At 39.9% G+C, this 23,780-nt stretch overlaps 1 protein-coding gene across 1 annotated transcript in view; it reads right to left on the bottom strand.

The window, feature by feature from the left end:
- Positions 1–23,780, bottom strand: part of Nell2 (neural EGFL like 2) — a 328,665-nt gene that overhangs the window by 260,964 nt on the left and 43,921 nt on the right. The window contains exon 3 of the mRNA XM_048350874.1: positions 8,806–8,956. Within this exon, the coding sequence (XP_048206831.1) occupies positions 8,806–8,956 (151 nt within the window). The remainder of the gene's footprint in view (positions 1–8,805; positions 8,957–23,780) is intronic.

Raw genomic sequence — 23,780 nt, 5'->3', positions numbered from 1 at the left:
AGGATCACAAGGGCTCGATAGCTATGTGCATAAGATTATATAAAATGATGCTGTTCGGACTCCAAGAAATGAAAGAGGTTTTGTGTTTTTTTTACTGTACTGTTTGTGGCTGTTTTTTCTCTTCTTTCCTTTTTTCTTTTGTTTATTCCCTTCTGTCCCTGTTTCTGATTTCTGTGCCCTTTGTCTTGTATATAAGTTTATCTGATTTGGGGAGGAGAAGAGGAAGCACAGAAATGGTGGGACAAAGGGTGAGCCAATTCATCTGAAATATGCACTGAAATATGAAATTAGGTTAGAAATGAGCTATACAACTTGGGGGTAGGGGAAGGGAAGTCAGGAGGGGAAAACTGGGAGAGAATGAGGGAGAGGATGGCACTGTTCAAAAGGAAATGTACTCATTACCTGACTCATAACTGTAACCCCTCTATACACCATCTTTACAATAAAATTTTTAAAAAAGAAAGAAACTATAATGAGGGAACCCCTTTGACCAACTCAAGTGTCTTTCAAGCAAGTGCCATGGACAGCACCAGCCTACCTTGTTGTCTTCAGTTTAAACATACATAGAACAGGCTGGAGGAACAACAATCTTTCACTGTGCTCCCATGAAGCTGGGGATTTAATCTTTCATGCAGAAGAAGACCATCCAAAAGCAGCATTTCAGAGTAAGGCCAAATGAGCCTTTGCTCACAGCAAACCAAGCCTTTTGATGTAGTTGCATAATTAGGCCACAATGTTTGAAGCTATGTTTCTGTACCCAGGCTTGACTTTCACCCTCTGCCAATTCTGACATACTGTGATGGTCTGCCCTTCCTACTTCTGTCTTTTCTTAGCTCACTTCAGATACCCCCAGAATCCACAGCAGGCCCATTAGTCTCATCTGTCTAAACCAACAAAGTTGTGTGATTAGGTTTACAGTTTCAACACAGTGGCTACAATGTCGCTGTATAGCTCATTACAGGTGTCTTTTTTTTTTCTCTAGCAACTTGATTTAGACTTGTTTCCAGGCAGTGGCTGCCAGTTAGTGAATTTCTTGCTAGAGCTAATGACATTTCAGGATAGATTGGGCATCCTGCATCAATACAACAAACTTCAACTGTCTCCAGATCTTCCAGTCCATCCCAGACAAACTCTGTGATACCATTCATGATTCCTGCCATAACCATGATAATCTTTCTCTTGGTCATTTTGTCATCCACAAAATACTCATTTCGCATCTAACTGCGCTTATACAATAGCTATAAAGAAATTTACAAGCTTAATGCACAATTCTGACAGTAAAAAGACCTTCACATGTAATGTGAATGTATTGTCAATGATGTGAAAATTTATACAAACAAACCAGCTCACCTAAAGAAAGGATTAGAAAGCAGCACCCACCGTGTTAACGGTGGCTATCACAGAGGCCAGGGTTACAAGGCACTATGGGATTGATAAATGTTTTACACTTCTTCCATTCGCTAGAGAAATAACTAAGATATGGGCTTATTACCCTCTTATAAGGAATAGAGAGGTAGGCAGGTAGGTAGTTAGGTAGGTAGCTAGGTAGATAGGTAGGCAGGTATGTTGATAGGTAAATGGATGGATGGATGGATGGACGGATGGACAATAGATGATGGGTGGATGGTTGATATGTCATAAATGATCAATAGATGTTTTAAAGCCTTGCTTTGCTTATTTCTATACTTTGTGATTTTCATATCATTTTCTGTTCTTAATTTATCAAATTAATATCGACCGGGTCACAGAAGTTTCAACTCTCCTAAGCCAGTGTGTGAGCAAGCCTGAACACACCACTGATTGAACAGGCTCTATTTTCTTTGATAAAATAAAAAATGACTTCAAAATAATATTTTCTTCCCCTAGGGACAGACACTGGGTGGCAGGGACCAGGATGGAGATAGAACTTTTCTTTCTTTAAATCCTGATGTGCCTTTTAAGTTTTGAACCATGGGATATGTTATTCATTAGAAAAGATTTCACTTTAATATTCAAAATGCCTCAATATTTATTACAATTATGATCAAAAGAAAAAAAGGATGTTTTAGTGTCTCCTATGTAATTAAAACCTATGTATAAATACACATATGAAACATTATATGATAGAATGGCAAAAGAAGTGGCCCAAATGTTTTTGGTGCATTAGAAGCTAATTAAATAAAAAGAGAAATGATGTCAACTGAAAAGGACAGTAATAGCTTCATGGAGTTTTGAAATATGAGCAGGATTTGAACAAGCAAGAAAAAAAAAGGAGAGGCTGAGCCATCAATGATGAGCAGGCTGGCTACTGTGCCTGACAGTCATCTTCCTATGGAATAAAATGAGGATGTTCCATTGCCACCAGTACTGGAGCTGACACTTCTTCATCTCCCTCCTTCCCCAGGCTTGAGAGCAGATGCAGGATAGCTAGGGCCTTCTACAGTCAACCCAAATGGAGACAAGGAGGAGAGAATATCATCACACCATCCTGAATACCAATAGTAATAATATTTATTGAGTGTCTGTGGTCTTAACTCACAGAGCCTAAACTCACTTGGTTCTTGTGCTTAAATCTTTTACCAGGTTGACACCAACATGAGCTCAGAAGGAATATCCTGATGCCACCTTTGTTCACTGAATGGAGAAGAGCTCTTCCTATTATGCACTAGAACAATCCTCCTGGAGAGCTGTCCCTGCCCCAGTCCCTGCTTGCTAGGATAGCACTTCAGAGAGAAAAGCTATCTACATGCGACATCAAGTTTGTGTTCAGCAGAAGCTATTGTCATACAGAGAAGAAAAACTGGGTTGAACCAACTGATTCCTGGGGCAGAATACAAAGACCGGTAGATAGATGTTATTGGTATCATGGTAGATTTGATTTTTTCTTACGTGTGATTATGGTATGATGCCACCAACCATCATGAAGCCTTCTGAACTTATTTTCTAAGGACACGTGCTACATTTTACCATAAAAATCCATATGGGGACTATATCTCAGTAACAAGAATAGCAGTGTTCTCGTGATCATTTTCCTGGGTTTCTATTTATTCCTCTGTCCTTATTTGCATGTTTCATTTTATTTTATCTTGTCCCATAGAAGTCTTTATGAAATACCTTAATTTTTTTTGTGTGAAGTAGAGAATAAGGAAATGATGAAAGTAATTGCATAAATGCAAATTAAAGGAGAACTGAAAGGAAGAAGGAACTTCAGAACCAATAACAGGAATAAAGATAAAACACAATCATAACACCATGTCTATTGGGTGACAGGAGGTGAGATGACATCATAGCATTTTGACAAAAATACTATACTATAAAACGTGATGGTGTTAGCTTGGGTCTTGAGTCTGTCTCTAATAGATAAGTGTGGGGGGGGGGGAATGAACAGAATCCATTTGGTCGTCTCCTGCAGACACCAGAAGATAGTACACAACAGAGATAGGCCAGCTGGCTCCACTCTCAGTCTGAGAATAATCTCAACTCCTACCTACACTCTCATAGAAGGTTTAACATCTCTTAAGCTTATTTGTCTCATAACTAAGGGCTTTTATCGATTCTTTTTACTAGAATATTAACCATTTTATTTGGAGTTACAAATAAGGAACCCAAGAAAGAAAAGAATGGAGTAATTTGCATAAGGCCACAAAGCCAATAACTGGTAGAGTTATGACTGAAACAGATATAGTTTATCTTCAGCTATACAATTATTTTTAGACAGAGAATCATTGTGTCATTTCCGCTGGGCTGAAAATTGTGATCCTCCTAACTCAGCTTACCAAGTGTTGAGATTACAGGTATGTTCACCACACCTGGCTCAGGTAAACTCTTAAGCAATAAAATGGCCAATGATGAAAAGACAAACAACTACAAAAGCAATACTTGCAAAACCATATGGTGTAAACCAACTGAACAACTCATGGGGGGGGAGGGAAAGAGGGAAGGGGGAGGGGGGAATGAGGGAGGAGGTAACAAACAGTACAAGAAATGTACCCAAGGCCTAACGTATGAAACTGTAACCTCTCTGTACATCACTTCGACAATAAATAAGAAAAAAGAAAACGAGAAAAAAAAATGGCCAATGAAGTACAGTGCCTGACACATGGTAAATCTTAGACAATGGTCATTTTACTAGGTAAATACAAACATTTCTTTAAAACTAAATTATTTTTTTAGCTGGGAGCCAGTGTCTCACACCTGTAATCTAGCTACTAAGAAGGCTGAGATCTGAGGATTGTCATTTAAAGCCAGCCCAAATAGGAAAGTCTGTAAGAGTCTTATCTATATTAAACTACCAAAAAAGCCAGAAGTAGAGCTGTGGTTCAAGTGGCAGAGCACTAGACTTGAGGTAAAGAAGACCAGAGACAGAACCCAGGCCCTGTGTTCAGCCTCCAGGACCAGCACCAAAAAAATTATTTAATAAAGAAATAATTTTTCATATAATGGAAAGATTTACTGCACTTCAAATGTGGTATCTGTTTAGCCAAATTTTTATCAGATTTATAAACAGATAAGTTGTCATACAAAAGTAAGATAAATAATTCACTCAGGAAATTACAGAACTAATACAAAAATTTTAAAGTATATCTAGAAAGCATGGGAGCTGAGTACAAATATTTATTTTTATAATACTAATATATATTTGTATAATATAAACATGTGATATAATAAATATATAATATAAAAGTTTGTGTTTTTCTTTTATAATATAATCATGCATAATTATATTGTATATAGTAATGCATATGATAATAATAATGCTTATGGTCCTGCTCAGTTCAAGCCACAGATATGAAGGAAGATAGTGTGAAGAGAAGCCTGACTATAAGATATACAGAAAAGTATATGTACTTGGTCCACAAGTGAAATGCAGAGTGAATCAGAATCTGTCATTACACTGAAGGTGGTGACAAACTCCTGTAATCCATATTAAACATGGGTTACACACACAGAAGTGTTAGTGTCCTAGGCTATTTCCAGTCAAAAGGCAAGACCTCACCCAAACAACTGCTAAAGAAAAGGGACTAGCTCAGTGTCTCTCTGGTAAGCACGAGGCCCTAAGTGCCACCTAATAATGGAAAACAGAGTCTCTGAACTACATATATTCAATTTTTACTCATGAAAAGACAACTTTAATCATGTTGCAGTGGTGCCTGCCTGCAATGCCTGCTTCACACAAAGCTGAGGCAGGAAAATTGTTTGAACCTATGAGTTGAAGATCAGTAAGACCCTGTCTCAAAAACAAAAACTACCAGCCAGGAGATGGTGACTCATGCCTGTCTGTAATCCGAGCAACTCAGAAGGCTGAGATCTGAGAATCATAGTTTGAAGTTGGCCCAGGCAGGAGACTCTCATCTCCAATTAACCACCTAAAAACCAGAAGTGCACTAAGTGATAGAGTGCTAGCCTAAAGCACAAAACCTCAGGAATAGCGCCCAGTCCAAAGTTCAAGCCCCAGGACTAACAATAAACAAACAAACAGTTCAATAAAAACATACTGAGGGCTGGGAATATGGCCTACTGGTAAAGTGCTTGCCTCATATACATGAAGGCCTGGGTTCGATTCCTTAGCACCACATATATAGAAAAAGCCAGAAGTGGCGCTGTGGCTCGAGGTAGAGTACTAGCCTTGAGCAAAAAGAAGCCAAGGACAGCGCTCAAACTCTGAGGTTAAGCCCCAGGACTGGCAAAAAACAAACAAACAACTGAGATTAAGGTAATAATTACGTAATGTAGGGTTCCTTAAGACAACTGTGTTTGATTCTCACAGGTTGTTATCATTAATCACTTAATGAGATATTCCTTCTTTCTTGTACAACTGTGGCAGATTCAGATACATCTATAATTTTCTAATTAGATTAATTCTGATATTGTTTTTGTACAATGGTCGTGAATGTGCTACTGAAAAAAGTATTAATTACTGCTGCTTTCCAGATGTACTCATTTTGCCAGTTCTTTACATTTATTGAATCATATATCATATTATATATTATAATTTACATTTGCTATATTATTTACCTTTTTGATGTATGTCATTCTTCCTTAAGCAAGATTTCTGTACATTTCAAAAATTACTATTTCAGGGCTGGGAATATGGCCTAGCGGCAAGAGTGCTTGCCTCCTATACATGAAGCCCTGGGTTCGATTGCCAGCACCACATATATAGAAAACGGCCAGAAGTGGCGCTGTGGCTCAAGTGGTAGAGTGCTAGCCTTGAGCAAAAAGAAGCCAGGGACAGTGCTCAGGCCCTGAGTTCAAGCTCCAGGACTGGCAAAAAAAAAAGACTATTTCAAACTGTTTCAATAATTGTGAGATGGAAAATGTATAGGTCTGTGCTGGCTAGACATGTGTGTACAATTAATGTATTCAGCTCCAGGCCCAACGTTTGCGTTGTTTGCAACGACCATCTGGGACTCGGGCAGAGGAGGGCAACAGATCTGTGAAGAGCTTGGCTGTCACCTCCCAGGACAGCAGATGGACAGCCAGATTTGCTGAGCACAGAGGCCAGAGGGGTAAGAACAGAACGAGCAGGGGCCATCCCATGTATAAGTAATGTCCTTTCAAAGAAGGTGGAGTTAGTTCTCTGTCACTATACAGAGGGTGGTGAGAGAAAAAGAAAGGTGTAGAAGAGTAAAAATCAAGTGTGCATAAAATAAGAAGAAAATGTTCCTAGCAAGTAGATATCATCACCCACAAACCAGATTGCTCTGCCATTGTCCTTTGCTCTAGGGGACCCAGGTTGCCTAGAAAGTCGAAGTGGCATAGCAGACAGAGGCCCAGGGCTGCAAGCATTGGAGCACACCAAATTTCAGTCACCTGGAGATGGAGCCTGTCTCTGGGACCACCACCCTGAAATGGAATTTTCTCCAGCCATTTTCACTCTGCCTTGAAGGTCTTAAACCAGTTACCTATTCAAAGTCAAGATGACACCTTCCTGTCAAACACAGACCAGTCCCTGGGAGGAAAGGAAGCCAAGTGAAGGAGTGGGATATTCATCTCTGATGCACAATTTGGAATGAATTGTGGTCCTTAAGCCCTGCGCAAGCTGGACAGACATAGTGTGCCCAAGAACCTGCCCTCTTAAGTCTTGCTTTATTAGTTTTTCTCATGTATTTGCTTGTGTTTGACCTTTAGGATTTAGCAGAGATTTATAAAGTCCCAGGCTGCCTCATTGCTGACCAGAAAAGGCAAATAAAAAGTTTTCTGCTCATACCTGGATAGTATCATTTTAGCTATTATATAAATAAAGCACTTTGCATATATCTACTCTTAATTCTTCACAACCTACGAAGTAGATACTATTATCCCAGTTTACAGATAAGCAATTTGATACACAGAGAGCTTATGTGACTACCCCAGGGCCACAGACAGTAAGATTTTGCAAGTCAGCAAAATACGATCATGAAGGAACCTCCCTCCTCAAGACTGTGGCAATTCTTACAGGGATGAAATATAGCAAAGCTACATGAATTATTTAGCAGCAATCTATGTATATGCCAAGTGTCATGAATCAATTTCTCTTTCTTATCTTCTCCTCCCCTTGATGCCACCAGCTCTCCCAAGGATGCTCTCAGCTCTCACACTCTCAGTTATAGGAAGATGGAAGATACTAGACAGTACTGTGGCGGTGTGTGTGTGGTGGGGGGGGGGGGGTGCAGCGGGCACGCAGGGGGAGGGGGCCTGAATTCAGGGCCTGGATACCATTCCTGAGCTTTTGCTCAAGGATAACACTCTACCACCTGAGCCACAGCTCTACTTCTGGCTGGTTTTGGTAGCTTATTGTTGATGAGTCTCATGGACTTTTCTGCCTGAGTTGGCCCACAATCCTCAGATCTCATTCTCTTGAGTAGCTAGGACTATAGATGTGGGCCACCAGCACCAGGCTAGACAGCACTTTTTTCCAACACACATGAAATACACAGCTCTGACTGCTGCAATCCATGATGCAAAGAAGTTATCTCATAGCAATTAAAATCTTTCAGTGATTAAATGTAGCCAATTTACAAAAAAAAAAAAAAAAGGATAGCATCTTGTGGAAAACAGTTCAGAAATAAAGAAGTATGTCTAGCTGTAACACTGAGAATAATATACCTTGAGGAATTTAGGAACCAGTAGATTTGTTCTACAAATGGAGACACCAATGCACCCCTGCCCCCTCACCCTCAGAAGCCTGGCACCCTCTGCTTTTAGGGGATCCTAAGATATCTATCCACAGTTTTGCATAATGTAACAAAATCACCTTTCATGTGTAGGTCATAGGTCATAGTTGATTTTTGTTTACTCTTCTTAGATATATTTTTTTATTTTATTTTTGTGCCAGCCCTGAGGCTTGAACTCAGGGCCTAGGTATTGTCCTTAAGCCTTTTTTTTTTTTTAATTTTCTCAAAACTACCACTCTCGAGGCTGGGAATATGGCTTAGTGGTAGAGTGCTCGCCTTGCATGCATGAAGCCCTGGGTTCAATTCCTCAGCAACACATAAACAGAAAAAGCCAGAAGTAGCGCTGTGGCTCAAGTGGTAGAATGCTAGCGTTGAGCAAAAAGGAAGCCAGGGACAGTGCTCAGGCCCTGAGTCCAAGCCCCACAACTGGCAAGCAAAAACAAAACAAAACAAAACAAAAAACTAGCACTCTCCCTCTTGATCCATAGCTCCATCTTTTTGGTAGTTAACTCAAGATAAGAAACTCCTGGACTTTCCTGCCCAGGCTGGCTTTGAACCCTGATCTTCAGGTCTCAGCCTCCTAAGTAACTAGGATTAACAGCCTCTGTCTTAAATATATATTATTTTAACCACTAAATGTAAACATGGAAAACTCCACAACCACACTTACCTGTGATCCAGGTGGTGAATAGAGAGGATAACTCCTGAATTTAAGTGAGTCTGTTTCAGGGTAACCAAAATAGTAAATTCATGTTTATTTCTCAGCTTCTGGAAAAACTGCTCTGCTGTAGCAGTGGAGGCTTTTATGCTTCTAGGCATATCTAAAAAAAAAAGGTAAACAAATATGCATTAAAAACAAACTAGAATTTTACTTTATCAAGTTCTTCTTATATGCAACATTCAGGGGGGAGGGACATTGAGACTGGGATTTGAACTCAGGAATCTCTCCTTACACTCACTACCTGCTGGTCTAGCACTTAAGCCACATCTCCAGCCTGGCTTTTGCTGGATTTTTTGGAGAGAGTCTCAGAGACATTTCTGCCTTGGCTAGCTTTATGCCACAATCCTCCAGATCTCAGCCATTTGAGTAGAGTAGCTAGGATTACAAATGTGAACCACTGGTACCCATTCAAGCAGCACCTTTTGAGGAAATAAAACAAAACACTATTTTATCAAATAATGACTGAAATATAGCATCTGGAAGTAATTCTCTTTTTGGTTTGGGATTTTTTTTTGTACTAGTACTGAGACTTGAACTTAGGGCCAGGGCACTCTCCAGTAGCTTTTCGCTCAAGGATTGTGTTCTACCATTTGGACCATACCTCCTCTTCTGGCTTTTGGTGGTTAATTGGGAATAAGAATCAGAGACTCATCTGCCTGGGCTGACTTTGAACCTTGATCTTCAGATCACAGGTATGAGCCACTGGTGCTCAACTGAAGGGAATTCTTTCAACAAGACAATGTTACATATAACACAGGACAGCAAAATCACAAGAATTGCTGAACTTGTGTTCCAGAATCTCTTTACAAAAACATCACCTTTGAGGCAAAGAATCAAAAATACCTCATTGGATAAAGTGTGTTTCTCTTTCCATGCTTTCTCTGTCTGAGATGTCACAGCCACATTCGTCAACAAAGAGCAAAAAGGACAACTTCCTAGAATAAGACCTAAAGAGCCACACGAGAGCCATTTAGCTTTGATGACACCTCCTGACAGAAAACTGGATTTAAATCTATGAGCCACTCTCCACATTGGTTTTCTTTAGCCAGAAGGCTTGCTATAAATAGGTTCTTTAAAAGATCAGTGAAATTAGTCACTCTCAGCCTTCTGTGCAGTGGTTGAAGAATTAAGATTAAATTTTCTCACCATATTTGCTGAAAGAAATGCATAGAATTCTACCCACTTCTACTAGGCTTAGACAAAGTCCATCCAGGAAAGGTTTGCTTGAGAATGCTGAAACTTTTACTCTGCACTTTCATATGGTTGGGTCTCATATCCCAATCTCATGACCCAGAGAGAAAAGGGAGAAATAGACAGGTATATAAATGGATTTAATGTGGGGTGCTGGTAGCTCACGCCTATAATCCTACCTACTTGGGAGAATGAGATAAGAGAATCACAGTTTGAAGCCAGCCCTGGCAGGAAAGCGTGTGGGACTTATGTCCAATTAACCACCAAAAAGCTGGAAGAGGAGCTGTGGGTCAATTGGTAGAGCTCGAGCCTTAAGCAAAAGAATCCCAAGGACAGCACAAAGGCCCTGAGTTCAAGCCCCAGGACCAGCACAAAAAAAGAAATGGATTTAATACACAAGACACTTTATTACTCAAGCAACAGACTCACTTTTGGGAAAAGCCTCTTCTAGTTACAGTATGTGGGCAGAGTTGCTAGGAATCAGAAATTCATTTTGCTATAATAAAAATCATTCTATTCTTCAGCAAAGTTGTCATTGTGCTACCTAGCATTCTTGGGTTCCTGCCCAAGAAATGCCAGTGGTACCCAACTCTCAATCATTGTAACAGCTGAAAGCATTTCCCAACATTCCCTGTGACACTGTGCAGCAGGAACTTCTGCTGAAAAGCAGACTATAAGATTCATCCCAAGTTCTCCAACCTTCTAGGCCCCAAACTTATGGGATGGAAAGGTTATCACCTATGTTCACAACTGGGAATGAATAAGCATGAAGAAACCCTTGATGTACTCATAAAACAGAGAGATAACTAACCCAATGTGATGAAAAAGATACTGCCACACAGGCAGATCCAAAGTGTTACTGGAACCTAGAGGGGCAAAGCAGCCAACAGCATCTCAAGTGAAGGTTCATAAAATGTGTGGATTCTGATCAGGAGTTTACCAGGTGGAGAAAAAACACAATCCAGGGAGAAGAAAAGCTGTGTAAGATACAGAGGTCTAAAGAGACACAGCATTGCTGAAATGGGTAAGTAGCAGCCTTTGCTGGATAGGCTAGTTAGAATAGCTGTATAGGGTAAACTTATACTTTCTTGGCTAATGCAATCCATATCTGTGATTCTACCAACATTTTCCACAAGGAGAGAAACTGATAAGTGCCAGTGAGAAACAACCCTTCCTTATTTTCCATTTTTGACTCCTTTGTGCTAGATTTGGCCATGTGACAGACCTACCCTGGACAATCAATTATCTTGTCCATTATCTTGTCCATGGGACAATAAAGTCAAGATCAGGATTTTTGTTCAAAGCTTTAGGAACACAGTCTTTGGATTAAAAAGAAACTTCCACATTTCCATTCAATATTTGCAACTCAAAAGCATAATAATGCTGGGCTCGGGTGGCTCATACCTGTAATCCTAGCTATCCCGAGCTGAGATTTGAGGATCAAGATTTGAAGCCACCCCAGATGCAGGAAAGTTTGTGACATTCTTATCTCCAATTAACTACAAAAAAATATTGGAAGTAGAGCTGTAACTCAAGTGGTAGAGTGCTAGACTTGAATTTAAAAAACAACTCAGGAACAGCACCAGAGCCTAGAGTTCTAAGCCACAGCACCAGCAAGGGGAAAAAAAAGTATAACAATGCATTGGATTTCAATTTCTACCATGGTGAACAAAGTACTTTCTCCCCTATTTTCATAGGGAGAGAATACTATACAATTTCTACTAGCTCCAAACTCTCTACGTCCTCAAAGAAGTATACAAGATCATCTAGTGTTCATTTTAATATACTTCTAGTGCAATAAATAAGAAAAAAAGTACACTTCTAGTCTGCTCACATTTACATAGAAGTGAGCCTATTCACAATCATCATTCCTTCCTTTTAATTTGATAGATCAAAGCTAAGTAAAATTTAATTATACTGATTGTGCTTCTCCTCTTTTCAGATAGGCAGAACCTGAGCAGCATCCTTTGTCTTGTATAGCAAGAAGACAGATGGAGATGCAAATGAGAGGAATAGAGAATTCAGGAGTGAGGATTACACTCACAGAGAGCCAAGAGTATGGCTTACTGAGCCAGCGGCAAGAGAAAAAGACACTAAGATGCATTGTGCTCACAAACACACATGCTGGATTGAAACCTTCTCATAAAAACACCTAAAGGTCATAAATATAAATAACAAATAAATGTGTTAGCTGCCTTATAGGCAGAACTTCATGGAAACAATACCTAAGGAGACTTTCATGCAATTTGGGGTAGCTTTTTTTGGTATACATAGAAAAACTTTAAATCTCCACATTATTCTCTAATGCTTTTCGAGTATGATTTGTGGAACAAGGTAAGAGGCTGTATGACTTGTTTTTGCTTGTTTTTAATTGTATTTTGTTTTTAGATAACATATAAAGGTTTGTCTTAAAGAGAAAGCACAAAGGACCTAAAAAAACAGACTATGACATGTAGCATCAGTAAAAATGTAAGACACTCTGGTTGGAAATTCAGTGAAGGAAATGGGAGGTGATAGGAAGTCTTTGAAATACTGATTAGCCCAGCACCAGTGGCTCATATCTGTAAACCTAACTACTCAAGAATTTGAGAGCTAAGGATTGAGGTTCAAAGCCAGTGCTGGAAGGGAGGTTTGTGACATTCTTATATCCAATTAACCAACAAAAAGTTGAAAAAAGGAGCAGTGACTCAAGTGGTAGAGTGCTAGCCTTGAACACAACAGCACAGGGGCAGCACCAAGTACATCCTGTCCAGGGATCAGGTCACAAGTGAAGATTTCTAAATTTCCTGGATAGGATCAAAGAAACTCTATGGGAAATATAGATCATGGTGGAGTTATGGTTTCATTTCTCACAGAAGATGTCTATCGCCAACTCTTAACTTATTCTAGTAATATTTAAACCTAGTTTAGCCCAAACACATTTTTTAAGAAGTCCTTGTGTCTGAATATAAAGAATTATTTAGGGCCTGGGAACTCTAAGATCAGGCATTTGGAACAGAACAGAAACAGACAGGAGGTGTAAGATGCTAAAGTACTTGAGTCACTGACAAATTACCACATGCAAAAGGTAAAAGAAATGGAGACAGGTGAATTGAACTAAATCCACAGTTCCTAGCTTGAGGCAATGAATGAAAATAAGTGCAGTACAAGCATGATAGTACCACATTCGTTTCAGAAATAGTGATTTTAAACTACTAAGAATGGAGGTAGGAGTAGTGGGCAAATACAGTCATCACAGTCAATGTGCATATGTGAATTTTCACAGGTAACTTGAGGCGGGGATGAGTGAGATTGGGAGAGAAGGGAAGAATGATGGAAGCGGTGACACTGATCAAGATGCATTCTACTCATAAAGTGACATGAGTTGAGACTCCTTCATACAATTACTTAAAGAAAAGAAAATAATAAAATTAATTCTAATGTGTAATTACCAACAAAAAAGCCAGAAGTGGAGCAGTGGCTCAAGTGGCAGAATACCATCCTTGAGTGAAAAAGCTAAGGGACAGCACTGAGTTCAAGCCTGAGGTCCACAACAACAACAAAAAGTCATTGGGATGTGGTACCTAAGGTTAAGGAATTGTCTTAATAAATCACAGGACTATCAGGACCAGGAGAGGATGAAAAGGTGGACTGCAGGACATAAATAGGAAAAGCACAAATATAAGTAGGCAGGTAGGTAGGTAGGTAGAAGGAAAGTAGATAATAGACAGATTTTATGTACACACATAAGAACACACATGACACATAAATATGTGCACATAGATTTTATACACACATATAATTCTGTACATGTGACACTAAACAACCTTTATCTTTCACAATTGTATGTCTTTTCCTCCTTGAATCCACATTTCATTTTGTAGTTCTACTTCCCTTTGTTCAATGAATTTTGTTGTTGTTATTTTTTTTCAAGTCCTAAGCCAGGGCAGAATGGCTCATACCTGTAAATATCAGCTATGGAGGAAGTAGAGATCTAGAGAATCATGAGAATCATGGTTTAAAAAAAAAAACAAACCACTAGCACAGGTAAAAACTTAGCAAGATCTCATCTCAATCTCAATCCATAGCAAGGCAATGTGGTCACACCTGTGGTTCCAGCTATACAGGAGGTCCTAAGCAGGAGAATCACAGTTGGAAACTTAAACAGGGAGCCCTATCTGAACACACAACTGAAGTATAAAAAGGGCTGGAGGTGTGGCTCAAGTGGTAGAGCATTTGCCTAACAAGTATGTGGCCCTGAGTTCAATTCTTAGTACACCCTCCTCCCCCGCAAAACAGCCATGAAACAATCTATGTTGGTCCAAAGATGCCCAACAAATTCCAATAGGGCTAATGATTTGGGGTCTAGTATTCTCGCCACTGAATTCTGCCTCTTGAACTTGGAAGGCATCATTTATCCTCATTTCATCTCAAGTCACAAGCAAACCTCAGTAAGAGAGCACTAGCTCAGAAAGCAATTAAAAAGAAGTTGATCACATAAGAAAACATTTGTAGTTCCTTACTTAATTTGCTGAGCAGTGATTTTAAGAAAGGCCATTTTCCCCATTTGCCTTCCTGTTTTCCAATTTGTAAAGTTAGTATTCCTGGCTTCTATTTTCCTCTTAAGACTTATGTATGATCCAGAAAGAGACATCTGAGTTCCCAGATTATAACTACAAGACCCAGAAAAATCAAATCAAAGAAGCTACTGTACAAGAATTAATTTTATTTTTCCCATCTATCATTAAAGTTCCAGAGAATAAACTTAATTCACATTAAAAGCAATTCATCAACAAAGCCTTCTGTCACCCATAAAAATCTAGAAAATCTCTCCCCAAAATACACGGCTTATGAGCTGTCTTTGTCATGAAGAAAGCAGCATAAACGCCTTCTAGAATCTTTTTTTGTTTGTTTGTTTGTTTGTTTGCCAGTCCTGGTCCTTGGACTCATGGCCTGAGCACAGACTGTCCCTGACTTCTTTTTGCTCAAGGCTAGCACTCTGCCACTTGAGCCACAGCGCCACTTCTGGCCGTTTTCTATATATGTGGTGCTGGGGAATCGAACCCAGGGCTTCACGTATACGAGGCAAGCACTCTTGCCACTAGGCCATATTCCCAGATCTGCCTTCTAGAATCTTAATACCTAGCATTATCACTCTTCCAATGCAATGAGAGGTAGGAGCCACTAAAACTCCCAACAGCCACAATTCCTTCAGCAAGGTTTTCTAAGTTTGCCTTCATTCAAAGAATCCCAAAGTCAGACGCTAAATATCACTTTCAATGTTAAAAAAAATTAACAAAGTTTTGAGCCATCAAATGGTCCTTAATCTTCAGTCCTGCCCACTACCCTGGTTTCTAGAAGACAATGAACAGCTGTTCTTTTGTGGAGGAAGGTCAGTGCAGGCTGAGATTCTTTTCAAAGCAGAGCAGACAATGATCATTTGAATCTCACTACAGAAGAAAAGGACTGAAAAACTCCTGAAAGGCGGGCACCTCGCTCAATGGAATAACTTAGCAGTGGGACCAGGCTGCTTTGGGTCTTTTTAATTGGAGATACACTTCAGTTTAAACCTAAAATCCGTTTCATGTTTTCTATTTTTATTGTGTGCAGAGCCAGAAAAAAAAAAAATCTCACCAAGAAACTAGCAAGGGGTGTTTTCAAGCCATTATGAATAAATAAAAAAGCAGCTCTGAAGCCATAACATCAAAATATTCACTTTTAATCCTGGCACTGTTCAGATGGTATGATGAGTGTGGATGAAGAAATAATCTCCAGGGGTTGAAACAATGTGACATTGCCACCCCCATGCACACAGTGAGATATGCTAGGAAGGGGGGATGGAGAGGGAAAGTAGGAGAGAGTCAGGGAGATTTCTAAAATAAGGTAAATAGAATTTTATTCATCTATTAGGAAGAATGGTATTACATCAATAAATAAATGGACCTGGAAAAAAATGCTCTTAAGTGAAGTAAGTCAGGCACAGAAATGCAAGGGATGCATGTTTTCTCTCATACATAGATTTTTTACCTAATTTATAGATGTATATGTGACATATACAGGGCCATGTGCATATACACACAAATGTATGATCTGAAGTATGGTGTGTACAGGAGAGAAGTCAAGTGGTATACTTTACTATAACTTACACTCTAAAACAAATACCAGGAAACTGGTATTTGAGGTGCAGGGCACAAATGGAGAGAGGAAAGGAGAACAGCCAACAATGTACATAGGAATGTATATAGGAAAAGTATATAGGAAAATTGAGAGGAGGGAGGACTGCAGGGGATAGGGAGAATGAGAAAAGGGGTGATATCAATCAAGATGCTTTGTACTCATAAACTGACATGATAATAAAACTACTTAAAATAATAAAACAAGATAATAAAACTCCTTAAAATCATAAAAGTAATATAATATGTTTTTTGTGGCCAAATTCCCATTCTTACTTGGGTAGAACTGACAAATTAATATACATATATGTGTGTATATATATACACCATATATAAATTGGACATCATATATGTTTATATGTAATATATGTATACCATTTACATATATGCATATGTGTATATACACCATATATGTGAAGTGTATGCATATATATATAATGGTGAACATATATCTGCACTATTTGAGTGACTAGGATTACAAGTGTGTGCCACCACATGTGGCCTCTGATAACCATTTTAGTTTGTCTGGCTGGTTAATGCTTATTCCTTTGATTTTGGATCACATGAATGTGTGTATGTTATTTTTAATTGTTTTTCATTTTCCCTTAACTTTTCAAATGGTTTAGAAGGGCTTACAATTTAGTATGCCCATTTATGTACACAGTGCATCTTGATTTCACTGTGGCATTGCAGAATTCTACTGTGTAATAACTGAAAGCATATCAGCTTGTTCCAGAGTCCCAGCTTTGCCACCTAAGTTTGTTGTGGTTTAATACTAGCCAGCAAAAGCATTCTTCGTTTTTTTTTTTTTTTCTTTTTGGCCGGTCCTGGGCCTTGGACTCAGGGCCTGAGCACTGTCCCTGGCTTCTTTTTGCTCAAGGCTAGCACTCTGCCACTTGAGCCACAGCGCCACTTCTGGCCATTTTCTGTATACGTGGTGCTGGGGAATCGAACATAGGGCTTCATGTATGGGAGGCAAGCACTCTTGCCACTAGGCCATATCCCCAGCCCCTCAGCAAAAGCATTCTTGAGATCTTCTCAAGCATAGTGGCATGAACCTGTCACCCCAAGCGACAGGAGAGGCTGAGGGTAGGAGGATCGTGGTACTAGGCCAGCCTGGGCAGGAAAGTCTCCACAGAAGGCAACCTGAGTATGGTGGCATGTGGCTCTGGTCTAGGTGACAACAGAAAGGCAAAAGTAGGCAGGTCAGGCTCAGTGGTGCACCTGGGAAAGAAGCAAGACCCTGTCCTAAAAGCAACTAATGAAGGGCTGGAGTTGTGGCTCAGTGATACTGCACCAGACTAGCAGGTGTGAGGTCATGAGTTCAGATCCTCAGTACTGCCCCACAAAATACCCCCAAACAAAACAAAACAAAAAGAAGTACTATCAACCACTTGTGACAATATGAAACAATCTGAAGGATATGTTGTTACTGGAAATAAGCCAGATACAGAGTGACAGGCAATGTGTGGCCTCACTTCTGTGGAGAATCTGGAATACTTACACTCAGATACTGCATAGAACGGTGCCATTGCAGAGACTGTGGGAAATGGGGAGGTACTGGGCGAAGGTCAAAGCTTCATTCCCCTAGGATAAGAAAGTTCTGGAAGTTTCATACACAGCCTTGTGACTGGAGTTACAAATGTGGTATTGAATACTTGAAATTTGTTGAGTTATCTTAAATGTTCTTATGGTGCATACAAAATGGACACCACCATATATATATACATGCATACACTCCATATATATGGTGTATACACACATATGCATATCATTACCAAATATATGTATTGTTTGAGGCCATCCTGAGGAAACTATCTCAAAAACAAGGCACAAGTGGCAGCATATGCCTGTCCCAGCTACTAGGGAAATAAGAGGCTCGCAGTTCAAGGCCAGCATGAGCAAAAGTGTGAAATTCTATCTAAAAAAAAAAAACACTAAAAGAAAGAAGTGTAGCTCAAGTGGTAGGATGTGTGCCTAGCAAGCACAAAGCTCTCATTTTAAACACCAGTACCACCCCAAATATATATGTATAAATGTACATGTATTACGTATGTTATATGCATTGCATATATTGCATATTACATATATGTTACATTTTACATATGAATATATTCAATTATACTCCTAATCCAACAATTAACTGGTTGACCTTAAGCAAACCACTGGCCTCCCATAATGAAATTTGCCTTAATAAAAACAAAACCAATATAGTCAGGTTATAAGGAGACAAAAATAATAGCATATCTCTATAACATAGAGCTTAAAATTAAGTATTAAAATTTTATATGTAACAGATACAACTTTTCACTTCATTCATTTTGATTCCCTGCTAACAAACAAGATTTTGATAATAACAAGGCTTCTAGAACAATGTTCCTTCAGAGAGTGTGACAGCGATTGGCCACTACGGGTTCTATGGTTTAGTTCACTGTTAAAATTGTAGACTGAAATTCGAATTGGCACTTTGCATTTACAATCAAAATAATGTCTTTGACTCATGTGAAGGAGTTCCTCAAAACTGCAGAGTGATACTAGCAGCTGTTCTGACCATCAGAATTCTCAATCAGTCAAAATAGCCTCCTCCCTGTCCTCTCTTCGTTCGTCTACAATATTGCTCAGGTGCAAGCGTGGGGCAAACAGAAGAAGAAGAAGAAGAAGAAGAAGAAGAAGAAGAAGAAGAAGAAGAAGAAGAAGAAGAAGAAGAAGAAGAAGAAGAAGAAGAAGAAGAAGAAGAAGAAGAAGTAGTTCATAACTCCAATGGACAGCATCAGTCTCTTGTTGATCCCACCTCTTTATGGGAAATAGCAGGCCTACCATCATTTGAGCAGAGTAGACATGTAATAGCCAGTAATTTGCTAGACTTGTACTTAGTCAACATAAAATGTTTTCTCAAATGAAAAACAAGGCAGTATAAGTGGCTCACGCCTGTAACCCTACCTACTCGAGAGGGTAAGATCTGAGGATCTCAGTTCAAAGCCAGTCTGGGTAGAAAAGTCTGTGAGACTCTTACCTCCAATAAACTACCAACAAAGTGGGAAGTGGAGCTGTGGCTCAAGTGGTAGAGTGCTGGCTTTGAGCAAAAAGGAGCTCAAGGACAATGCTCCAGCCCTGAGTTCAAGTCCCAGTAGAGCACCAAAAGGGGGGAGGGAAGAAAAACATTAACAGGATCTAAGTGGGTTTTTCTAGTAAATCTTATTAATATTTTATTGATATTAGTTAATAGGAATAATAGTTTTAACTCCACAAAGCGTGAAGATTATGCACTGTGCAAGCTAACAGTGCACCAGCCAATTCTAACAAAATCTTTGCTGAATTGTCGACATGGCACCTCATGCCTTGTCAATTAGGCAGAGGTGAAATGCTGATATGCACAATTCTATCCTCCTCCTAATAGGCCAACTTGACCTGAGATAGATGCTTTTAGGAGTTTGTTATACTTTTTTACCCTTCTTTAATTATAATAATCAAATTCTTTCAGAATAACAAGACACCAAAGTATCATGTGTCAGGATAAATCACCCTATCAAAATTCAGCTTTATTTTTTTCTAGTTATGTTAACTGTAAGAAAGAAAACAGTATTATAAAGTAATAGGGCACATGAAAAATCCTGTAGCCAGATTCTCAAACCAGAGGCTCAGACACTAATCTTAATGACAACTCTTATCCTTATTTCCCCGGGGGAGGGGGGAAGGGGGAAATGGCCCTCTCTCCTCAGTTTCACCTAGTTATGATTATGATGTCAGAAAATCAGAAATGGGATTTAGAACCACTTCTTGCTATTCAGTCAGTAAGAAAAACTCTTGGAATTTATTCATGCTCTAAAACAAGTCACCTGCCAGTCCTACCAGAGGCTGTCTCTGTACAAAGTTGACCTTCTGCTCCAATTTCCCATGCTCTGCCCCATACACCCACCTGTTGGTTGAGGCTGTGATCCTCTGCCAGATTCTGCCAAATCTCTTTTCTTTGCTGCCGCTTAAGAATGGATGGTAGGCTGGGAATATGGCTTAGCAGTAGAATGCTTGTCTTGCACGAGCACCACATAAACAGAAAAAGCCTGAAGTAGCACTGTGGCTCAAGTGACAGAGTGTTAGTCTTGAGCAAAGAAACCAAAGACAGTGTTCAGCCCCTGAGTACAAGCCCCAGGACTGGCAAAAATAAAGATAAATAAAAAAAATTTAAAGAACAAATGGAGCCTTGTGCCAGTGGCTCACACCTGGAATCCTAACTACTCAGGAGGCTGAGATTTGAGAATCTGGTTTGAAGCTAGCCCAAGTAATAAAGTCTGTAAGACTCTTATCTCCAATTAACCACAAGAAAACAAGAAGTAGAGCTGTGGCTCATGTGGTAGAGCACTAGCCATGAACAAAAGAGCTCAGGGACAGTGCCCAGGCCCTGCACACAAGCCCCAGGACTGGAACTGGAAGGAAGTAAAGGAAGGGAGGGAGGGAGGGAGGGATCCTACTAAAAAGTGTCAGAATGCTACATCTACCCAATGACACCTGCCAGCCATTAAACTGTGAGGACTGTTGGGCTGGCGGCGTTTACCAGAAAGGATAACACCCACTGATATTGACCCCCTACACTAAGCCCCATCATACTACATTGTTGAAATTTTTCCCAGCACAATTTTTTTCTTAAATTCACTGGTTAAATGCTAAAACTACCTCCCGCATAATGCAAAGAACATTCACTTAGTGTCTAAATTAATCTCTGGACTCCCCCTTACTTTTATAAACCCTCCCATGCTGATTTATCCATTTCCAGAAGCCCAGTCAGTTCTTTAGGGAGAGACTTCTTGCTAAATGTCCATACCTAGACTAAGATTTGCCTCCGGTTTTCTGCTCCTTTTAATTAATGAATACTGAGCATTTAGCCTATGCTTGGTGCATACTACACAGTGGTCATGTTGAGAAGTCTGCAATGAGATCAGTAACATGATGATCATATGAATTGTCTGTTTCATTGTGACAGACTGCTAAATGTCATCCAATAGGAAGGAAGAGCAATCAGAGCCTCAACTCAAGGCAGGCACTCTACCACTTGGACCACCACTTGGACCTCCACTTCTCACTTTTTGCTGGCTCATTGGAAATAAGAGTCTCTTGGATTTTTCTGCCTGGGCAGGTTTTATGCTCAGATCTTCAGATTTCAGCCTCCTGAGTGGCTATGGATTACAGGTGTGAGCCTCCAGCAACCCAGAAATATTCTACTTTTTAGGCGGCTCCTTGCCTGCGATCTAGAAACTGTATTTTCCAGCACCCTTGCAGATGAAGTGGCCACATTTCTTAAATCCCAGATAGTGGGGTGTGGTAAAAAGAAGTGCTAATCCAGCTCTATGATTTTCAAGGAAATGAGTTCTCTTTCTTCCTCTTGGAAATACAGTAGAAATAGCCAACTTCTTCAATACCAAAAAAATGTTATAGAGTAGATGACAGACAAAAACTAGGTCTTAGAATAACCTCAGCTAGTACAGATGCCTCTCGATGCTGGATTACCTCTCTGCCTCTAGTTGTGTGAGAAAGAAAGAAACTTCTTTCATCTGAGAACTATATTAGTGATCTCATTATTTACATACGACTCACTCCAATGTATCCTTAGGGCACCATTCTTTAAAACTAGGATCAGGAAATGTTCTATGTAAGGCCAAAGAGTAAATATTTTAGGCCTTGCAAATGACACACATCACTATTGCATATCCTCTTTCCTTCCTCTTTATTTTTTTTTTAATCACAAAAACACATCCCAAATTTGTCCCATGGAGCTGAAACTTACTGACCTCTAGAAACAACAAACTCGTCATTTCCCTTAGATAAGACAGGATAATTTCTATCTTGAAAAGAAAATATTTTCTATCTTAAAAGACCCAAACGTGGGCTGGGAATATGACCTAGTGGCAAGAGTGCTTGCCTCCTATACATGAAGCCCTGGGTTCGATTCCCCAGCACCACATATATAGAAAACGGCCAGAAGTGGCGCTGTGGCTCAAGTGGCAGAGTGCTAGCCTTGAGCAAAAGGAAGCCAGGGACAGCACTCAGGCCCAGGACTGGCAAAAAAAAAAAAAAAAAAAAAAAAAAAAAAGACCCAAACGTGTTGTGATAGTGAAAGCAAGTGCTCAATGCTGTAGAAGAAAGGGAAGGAGGTAAATCCTGCCTGCCACTCTGTTGCTCTCACTGAGGTGGATATGCAGATCTTGTGGAACATCCTAGCTTTCCTCTTCCTGTGAGGATTTGCCATGGACCCAGATCAGTGTTGCAATTCTCCTGTAAAGCACCATGCTCTGCATGTAAGAAACCATCACTCAGCGTGGCTGCCTATTGCTCACTGATGAAAGACGCTGCCACCTACTCGCATACCTTCATACAGCAGTGTGTCTACCCAAATAACAGCATGATGGTTATTTTACCTTTAATGTTTTTCATCAGTATCTATTTTAATATTCTGACTTAAAAAGATGAAGTGGATGATAAATCCAACAAGCTACATTAGAACACATTTTTTGAGTTTACAATAATTGTTTGTGTGTGTGTGTGTGTGTGTGTGTGTGTGTGTATGCTTAGTGCTGGGATTTGAACTCAGGGCGTAGGCAATGACCCTGAGCTTCTGTGCTCAAGACTAGCACTCTACTACTTGAACCATGGCTCCACTTCTGGCTTTTTGGTGATTAATTGGATATGAGAGTTTGTGGACTTTTCCATGATCCTTGGATCTTAGCCTCCAGCAACAATAATTTTGTTTGTTTGTTTGTTTTTCTTTGCCAGTCCTGAGGCTTGGACTCAGGGCCTGAGCACTGTCCCTGGCTTCTTTCTGCTCAAGGCTAGCACTCTGCCACTTGAGCCACAGTGCCACTTCTGGCCGTTATTTGTATATGTGGTGCTGGGGAATTGAACCCAGGGCTTCATGTATACGAGGCAAGCACTCTTGCAACTAGGCAATATTCCAAGCCCAACAATAATGTTTTATAGTCTTAAATATCAAAGCATCCTTTTACTTGGAAGATAGAAACTGGCAAGTCTGCACAGGGACCCTAAATGGATGAACAGAACTTTAGCCCTTTCTAAATCAAGCATACCATAAAGACAATAAAAGTAGGATGTACATTATTGGCAGGTAAAATAAATTCTCCTCAGATGATTACAATGTAGTTCAGCTATTTTCTTAGAAACAGTACACATTTCTAGACTACAAAAGAAAATAATCACTTGCTAGGGGTGAGGGAGTCAGTGCAGAGGCTTCAACTCAGAGCTTAGCACTCACTATGCTGGAACTCTACTACTTGAACCTTGCCTTCCACGTTGCTTTTTGCTGGTATTTTGGTGATAGTCTTGGACTTTTCTACCTCTGCTGGCTTTGAACCTCACTCCTTCAGATCTTAGCCTCCTGAGAAGCTAAGATTACAGGTGTCAGCCACTGGCACCTGGCAGAAAATAATTTTTTCTAACTGTAAAGCCACAAACCCCTTCCACAGAACTCACAGCGAGTACCAGGCTTGTGTTTCCCCTAGATCTTTCCTCAGGGTCAAAAGGGTTGGGTGCTGACCTACACAGAACATTCAGAACACTCAACAAATGAACGTTTTT

Source organism: Perognathus longimembris, chromosome 1 (genome assembly GCF_023159225.1).
Source record: "Perognathus longimembris pacificus isolate PPM17 chromosome 1, ASM2315922v1, whole genome shotgun sequence".
Lineage (NCBI taxonomy): Eukaryota > Metazoa > Chordata > Mammalia > Rodentia > Heteromyidae > Perognathus > Perognathus longimembris.
This window is presented reverse-complemented; position numbering and strand designations above follow the sequence as displayed.